We start from the raw sequence: 8,342 nt of genomic DNA on the forward strand, positions 1-8,342 counted from the left end.
AGGCATATCAAGCGTCGCTTCAACTCCATTCGTGAAAGTGTTCAAAATGGAGACATAGATATTTGTAAAGTACATACGGACCTGAATGTAGCAGATCCATTGACTAAACCTCTCCCTAGAGCAAAACATGATCAACACCAGAACGTTATGGGTGTTCGATTCATCACAATGTAACTAGATTATTGACTCTAGTGCAAGTGGGAGACTGTTGGAAATATGCCCTAGAGGCAATAATAAATGATTATTATTATATTTCTTTGTTCATGATAATTGTCTATTGTTCATGCTATAATTGTGTTATCCGGAAATCGTAATACATGTGTGAATACATAGACCACAACGTGTCCCTAGTAAGCCTCTAGTTGACTAGCTCGTTGATCAACAGATAGTCATGGTTTCCTGACTATGGACATTGGATGTCATTGATAACGGGATCACATCATTAGGAGAATGATGTGATGGACACGACCCAATCCTAAGCATAGCACAAAAGATCGTGTAGTTCGTTTGCTAGAGCTTTTCCAATGTCAAGTATCATTTCCTTAGACCATGAGATCGTGCAACTCCCGGATACCGTAGGAGTGCTTTGGGTGTGCCAAACGTCACAACGTAACTGGGTGACTATAAAGGTACACTACGGGTATCTCCGAAAGTGTCTGTTGAGTTGGCACGGATCAAGACTGGGATTTGTCACTCCGTATGACGGAGAGGTATCTCTGGGCCCACTCGGTAATGCATCATCATAATGAGCTCAATGTGACTAAGGAGTTAGCCACGGGATCATGCATTGCGGTACGAGTAAAGTGACTTGCCAGTAACGAGATTGAACAAGGTATTGGGATACCGACGATCGAATCTCGGGCAAGTAACGTACCGATTGACAAAGGGAATTGTATACGGGATTGATTGAATCCTCGACATCGTGGTTCATCCGATGAGATCATCGTGGAACATGTGGGAGCCAACATGGGTATCCATATCCCGCTGTTGGTTATTGACCGGAGAGGCGTCTCGGTTATGTCTGCATGTCTCCCGAACCCGTAGGGTCTACACACTTAAGGTTCGGTGACGCTAGGGTTGTAGAGATATTAGTATGCGGAAACCCGAAAGTTGTTCGGAGTCCCGGATGAGATCCCGGACGTCACGAGGAGTTCCGGAATGGTCCGGAGGTGAAGAATTATATATAGGAAGTCCAGTTTCGGCCACCGGGAAAGTTTCGGGGGTTATCGGTATTGTACCGGGACCACCGGAAGGGTCCACCGGGTGGGGCCACCTATCCAGGAGGGCCCCATGGGCTGAAGTGGGAAGGGAACCAGCCCTTAGTGGGCTGGGGCGCCCCCCCTTGGGCCTCCCCCTGCGCCTAGGGTTGGAAACCCTAGGGGTGGCGCCCCACTTGCCTTGGGGGGCAAGCCACCCCCTTGGCCGCCGCCGCCCCTCAGATGGGATCTCCAGGGTGGCCGGCGCCCCCCCCCCCCAGGACCCCTATAAATAGTGGGGGGAGGGAGGGCAGCAACACCACAACCCCTGGCGCCTCCCTCTCCCCCTGCAACACCTCTCTGTCCCGCTTGTGTTTGGCGAAGCCCTGCCGGGATCCCCGCTACTTCCACCACCACGCCGTCGTGCTGCTGGATCTCTATCAACCTCTCCTTCCCCCTTGCTGGATCAAGAAGGAGGAGACGTCGCTGCTCCGTACGTGTGTTGAACGCGGAGGTGCCGTCCGTTCGGTACTCGGTCATCGGTGATTTGGATCACGGCGAGTACGACTCCATCAACCCCGTTCACTTGAACGCTTCCGCTCGCGATCTACAAGGGTATGTAGATGCACTCCTTTTCCCTCGTTGCTAGTATACTCCATAGATGGATCTTGGTGATGCGTAGGAAATTTTAAAACTCTGCTACGATCCCCTACACATACATGATATATCAATAGCAATTAGTACGATATGCGAAATATAAATGGGACATGAGATGGAAGATGTATTCCCACTGTACAAAAATCAACCGATAGTCTACTCTTCGTTAAAGTTCCCATGAATACTCTCTGAGTCACTCTCCTCTCGAGGGATTGCCCCACAATCCACAATTGATGAATACTTCCTCCACCTGGGAGATGGCAAGCTCCATGACAACTTCACACATCATTCAGGCATCTTTAACTTCTCAAAGAGATCACCGAGCTAACGCTATCAAGCCATCTATAAAGTGATGGCCTCCGCTAGCTTTCAGCATCTCATTCAAACCAATTGATGCAGAGTGTTCAAGTCGATGTAATCAATGCAACCAAGCAACTTAGATCAACCCCTCTCTCAAAGCGCACAAGATATAGCTCACGCAACATATGATTAGAGGTGGGAGGAAGAAGGCAGGAGATCAATAAATGACTCCTACAACACACTTTTCCGACCATCCAAGATGGCTACTTACCCACGCTTCAAGTACTAGTTGTTGCGGATATTTTTCTGGGTGAAATCAAGAGTTAAGAGGGACCCTCTCAACATAAACCAACTCTGAAAGTTAGAATCCTGGTATGGACCATCTTACGATCGAGTAGTGGGTCATAAAGAACAACAGAGCCAAGGACGGTTGCCCAAAAGATTGTGTCGAAAGTTAATGGTGATACGATCCTATCACCATTCTCTATTTTCTCCTTAATGGGACAAATAAGATCAAGTTTTGAAGTCTAGGATTCTGATGATCTAAATGGTTTGACCGCTAAACATTAAAATTATTGTTCATGACTTTGTCTTTTGACTTCTAGATTTAGGAGTACACTTTAGAAGGTCGGCGCCATGGCATCAATACCTCCCTTCGCTCGATAGCCCAACACTGTAAACTCGCCTTCTCGACGCTGTGATTAACGCATTTGAGAGGGGAGCCTCTCCCCGGGTGATTGTTCAAAAAAGTAATTGTTTGAGTCCTTGAAGGAGGTCTTTTTTGTTTAATGCGATTACATCTTCTCCGAAATTCCAACATTCTCGAATGGAATAGAAAAAAAAAGTGAGGTGGCCTAAGCACAAATGCTCGATTACAGCCATAAAATCCTGTAACCTGCACGCACAAATCATAATATACAGCCCCCTTCCCGGCGCACGTTACCACGTCGAGCATATACACAAGGGGATGTGATATGTGTACACAAACGTAAGCTCCCTACAATGCCGCGGCGGCCTCGGACTCCGGCGCCCTCTGCTCCTTGGCGGCGTCAACGAACCCCACGTACAGATCCGAGTGCCCAGTGTCGCACCTCGGCAGCGTCGTCCTCGCGCCACCGTCGGCCATGGTCTTCACGAACGCGACGAACCGCCGCCAGTTGTCGCCGTCGAACAGGTTCCGGTTCATGCGCAGGTACGTGAACGCGCTCAGCCCGGCGGCCTCGGCGGTGGCGGCCACCTGCGCGAACGCCTGCTCGTCGTACCGCTCCAGCGCGTTCTCGCCGGCGAGCTCCACGCGCGCCGCCCGCGCCGCGGCCCTGACCTGCTGCACCAGGAGCTCCGGCGAGCAGCCGGCGTGGCCGGGCTGCTGCTCGTCCTTCATCTCCATGCACGTGAAATTGAGCACGGTGCCGTGCCTGGCCAGCATCTGCGCAATGGGCTCGTACCCGTCGTGGTGCCGCGTGTTGTAGTACCCCGCGGTGAGCTCGGCGGCGTGGGAGCGGGTGCGGTAGTGCCAGTGGATGCCGGCGACCTTGGCAGACAGCGTGACGCCAGTGCCGCCGAAGATGGCCTCGGCAGCGGCCAGCACGCGGTCGCCGTGCTCCAGGAGCATCCCGGAGTACCACTTGAGGAAGAAGTGGCCGTACTCGGTGCTCCACGTGCCGTCCCGGCGGAAGAAGCCCGTCTCCTCCGGGAACTGCTTGTACTCACCGGCGTCGTGCGGCCCACTTGTCCCCCAGTTCTCGTGCCCCGCCGCCACGGCCGCCGCCTGCAGCGACGCCCGCATGTACTTGTCGTAGCACTGGAACTCGCCGATGCCCGGGAAACTCCATGTCCCGTTGGCCTCCGGGTAGGAAGGATACCTCAGCTCGCCGCAGGGGCCCAGGCCAACCTGGACCTCGGCGATGACGGTGCCGAGGTAGCCGGCGAACCTGTCGCGGAAGCTGCGCATGTAGTCGGAGTAGACCTGGACGGGGGTCCGGCCCTTGAGCACCGGCAGCGTGTCGCAGCCGAGGGAGATGTACTCGGGGTTGCGGCGGCCGGACCTGTCCGTGTACACGATGTCCGGGTCGGCGTTCAACTCCTCCAGAACCCATGGCGGCAACGGGATGCTGCAAACAACAATTTCAGTCAGCCATTTGTCCCCAATTCTCATTCGCTAATCATGCAACTAATCTGGCACACGCAAACAATAACCTAATCAGCTAACCCTATTAAAATAGAGAACTATTTTTTGATGCTTCACTTGCCACTTTGGATTGCTTGTCCAAGTGGAACTGCATATCCTTGCCAAACGTGCAAGGAATGACAAAGTGAGCCTGTAATAAAACGCCATGTAGCATAACTGAACAAGTTGTTACTCAACAACAGAGCACTTGCACAACCAGGGCATACTGAACCGACAAATTTTCCCAAATTCTAGAGGAAACCTAACCGAATTAAACCAATTTAACTTCGATTTTTTACTGGCGCTATATGGTTGATTGATTCTATTGCACCCTGTTAGAGTATATAGGCATATATTTGTATATGGTAGACTATGGTAGCCCATGATGCTGGCGAGTTAAATGAAATGGATGATTGGCAAGGCGAGGTGTTGCTTACTTGCAGGAGTCGCCGACGTTGCCGCCGCACTGATGGAAGGACATGACCATCTGGAGCCGTAGGCCGGCGCGCTCCACCATGCGCACCAGCTCGGCGTAGCCCTCCCAGTCGTAGCGCCCGGGGCCCTCGCGCTCCACCACGCCCCACCACACGTCCACCATGACCCCCTCCACCCCGGCGCTCCGCAGCGCCATCAGACTCACCGCCAGCGCGCGCCCGCGCGACACCTGGCCGCCGGGCCCCACCGTGTCAAGCGGCAGCATCACGAACACCGGCACCCCGCCCCTGCTCGGCCGGCCGCCCCCCGCATTCGCCTGCTGGACCTGGCCGTGCAGCAGCTCGGACTGAGCCGGGGCCTCCATCGGCGCCGGCGGGGCCTGCGCGGCCGCCCTGAGGGCGCGGAGCCGGGCGGGCGCCTGCGGGACAGCGACGCAGGAGGGCGGCGCGTCCTCGGGCTTGTGGAGGAGCTTGGAGCAGGGGTCGAGCGGCGCGAGGAAGGACGTCGAGGACCGCAGCGTCAGCGCCATGGATCCGCTACGCGTGCTCGGAGGAGACGCTCGGCGAGAAGAGAGTCGTCGGAGGAAGCGAAGAGGAGAGGGGATTGCTTGGCTTGGGTCCTGTGAAGATGACGAGACTTTTCTATCGGTTGGGCGAACGGAACGGAATGAATGGAGCTCGGTGTTGTGGGAGGTGGGCTGTGGGGCGCGGTATATATAGGCGAATTTTCAATTTTCTTCTGCGGGCGGTGGAGGAAGCGTGTGGCGGTGACGACTGGCGAGTGCTTATCGCTGTGGAGTGGAGTGGATACCTCGGGTTGACACTTTTCCTCTCCCCTGCATGCACGGCTAGAGCCACGCTACTCCATTCTACCAGTAGTCTCCTAGCGCTACTATATCTTTTCCATTTGCGCTTTTGAGGAGAAGTTTATCCATTTGCAAGGATTCAATTTGTTTCTCAGGGGAGATTAGTTGGGAGGTCGACACCTGTGTTAGTTTCATGACTAATTAGCACCACACGTGGACACGTGTAGGTGAGTGAGTGAGATCGGTTGGGCCAAGGGCCTACTAGACGTACTACGTCATGGCCTGGCCTCATGGGAACCGGGAAGCGAAGATTATCTCTCGACGGCGTGTGGCGGGATGCTAATGCTAAGAAGTCGGGTGACGAGCATCACTTATCGGTGACTAAGCTAAATGCATTGCGTCCTTTGCAACTGGAGTGTTTTCGGATAATCGACGAGATGCGTAACGTGATCGGTCGACTGGATTGGCTTAAGGCGTGCAGTTCGAGTGATCCTGTTAACCCAGACATCCTACACGCCTGAGCCTGGCGAACGACATTTGGCATTGCCAATAGTCCCTTCATTTCATAATGTAGTTAGCCCATGCTTTTTCAGATTCAACTTTGATCATAAATTAGATCAATAATACATAAAATATTTTACTGGAAAATTATATCTTTAAAAAGTTCTTTTAAATACGAATTTAAAGGTAGTATATGTCATGCTTCCGCCGCAGTCGCGGTTAAATTTATGGTCAAAATTAAATCTCGAAAAATATGAACGCACTATATTATGAAACGAAGGGACTACTTGACAAGTTACTATTTGGCAAAATCAAACGTTACCAACATTTGACAACCTTTTATGAGATTGGCAACAATAATTAGCATGCAAACAATTTCTAGCCAACATTTGATGGTTACCAAAATTTGGCATGTCAATTTTTGGAATCAAACCAACTAGCCTCGAAGTCCTCTATAGCGGTGCCAATGGGAAGTTGTTAAGAGCAACTCTAGCAGACCCCGCAAAAAGCTTCGATCCGCAGAATAATCGTCAAAATGCGGGTCGGAGTGGAAAATCCCACGCGAACATACCCCCGCAAACGCGGCCGGCCCGCAAATAATTTTGAGGGGAGCGGCAAAATCTCGGCCCCAACCCGCGAATACGCAGGTTGCCCCCTCGCCTCTGCGGTGCCCCGTATCTCAGTCAAGCGGTTGGCGGGAGGGACATTTCAGCCTGCACGCCTTTCCCCATCTCCTTCCGCTGCCGCCCACCGCCGGCGATTTCGGCCAAATCTGCGGGCGGAATCGCGCCGCGGGGGCGTCCCCCACCCTCCAGCACCGATACGCTCCCCCCCAATCCGGCGAGAAGAGCCGTCCCTCGTCGCTGTCACTGCCGGGGATCGACCGCCGTCGAACCCGCCCCTCGTCGCCGCCCGGGATCACCCACCACACGAGCCGCCAGTTAGTGTTTGTTTTATGCTTTGTGCCGATGCGGTATGCCTAGTTGATTGATGTGGCATGCGATTCTTGTCCATGCAGATGGAATTGAGCCCGTGCGAGAAGTTCTTTCTCTCCGATTCATCCGATTCGGACGATTCGGAATGTTGAGACGATGCTTGCGACCTTTCGGCAGCAGACTTTAGTGATGGCACTTGCCGTGAAGGAGCACGAAGACGAGAACCGGAAGAGGCGGCGAGGATCGACCGTCGGGCGTCTTTGCATTCCTCGGAATCGCCATCTTGGGAACGAGATGTTGATGCAAGACTACTTCGCGGAGAATCCAACATATCCACCGCACCTCTTCCGGAGAAGGTATCGAATGCACCGATCCCTCTTTGTGAAAAATTTCAAGTTTGCGAGGCAAATTGTCGGTATTTTGCGCAAAGAAGAAATGCTGCAGGCTTAAAGGGAATTACTGCATATAAAAAAAATCTCCGCAGCTATGCGGGTGACTGCATATGGCGTTCCGGCTGACTATGCCGATGAGCACCTTCACATTGGTGAAGATACCACAATTGAGTCAGTGCGTAGATTTGCCAAAGTGATTATCCGTGTCTTTGGTCCTGAGTATCTTCGGGCACCCAACAAGGATGACACAAAGAAATTGATGGCATCTAATGAGAGGAGAGGTTGGCCTGGCATGCTAGGTAGCATTGATTGTATGCATTGGACTTGGAAAAATTGCTCGAAGGCATGGCAGGGAATGTATTGTGGCAAGTCTCGTGATGCAACAATTATGCTAGAGGCCATAGCATCCGAGGATTTATGGATTTTGGCATTGCTTCTTTGGTATGCCGGGCACTCTCAATGATATCAATGTGTTGCAACGCTCTCGTTTGTTTGCTAGGCTTGCTAGTGGTGATGCTCCTACTTGCAACTACACTATCAATGGGCATGAATACACAAAAGGGTACTATCTTGCAGATGGTATATACCCTCCTTGGTGCACCTTTGTCAAGCGTATCAAAGATCTCAAAACTAGAAAACATTGTGAATTCGTAAGGGTGCAAGAGGCAGCCCGAAAAGACATTGAAAGAGCATTCGGGGTTTTGCAATCTAGGTTTGCCATTATTCGTGGTCCTACTCGTTTTTGGGACAAGAGGACCTTGAAAAATATCATGACATGCTGTGTTATCCTTCACAATATGAATCTCGAAGATGAGAGAGGAATGAACTTGGAGTTCTTCTACGACAATGTGGGTAGCCGTGTCAAACCAGCTAGAGACCCTAACCGCATTAGAGCTTTTCTTAAGACCTACAAAGAGATTGAAAATGCAAACACCCACTTTCAACTTCAGGAGG

At 52.2% G+C, this 8,342-nt stretch overlaps 1 protein-coding gene across 1 annotated transcript; it reads right to left on the bottom strand.

Annotated features, from left to right (window-relative positions):
• Nucleotides 1-2,890: 2,890 nt before the first annotated feature.
• On the bottom strand, nucleotides 2,891-5,447 carry LOC123181646 (beta-amylase 3, chloroplastic). The gene is made up of 2 exons (XM_044593966.1): nucleotides 4,758-5,447; nucleotides 2,891-4,264 (listed from the first exon to the last, which is right to left on the bottom strand). Exons 1-2 carry the CDS (start codon nucleotides 5,282-5,284, stop codon nucleotides 3,151-3,153), a joined length of 1,641 nt encoding a protein of 546 aa, XP_044449901.1. The 5' UTR covers nucleotides 5,285-5,447; the 3' UTR covers nucleotides 2,891-3,150.
• Between the last annotated feature and the right edge of the window lie 2,895 nt (nucleotides 5,448-8,342).

The sequence above is a fragment of the Triticum aestivum genome, chromosome 1D (assembly GCF_018294505.1).
Source record: "Triticum aestivum cultivar Chinese Spring chromosome 1D, IWGSC CS RefSeq v2.1, whole genome shotgun sequence".
Lineage (NCBI taxonomy): Eukaryota > Viridiplantae > Streptophyta > Magnoliopsida > Poales > Poaceae > Triticum > Triticum aestivum.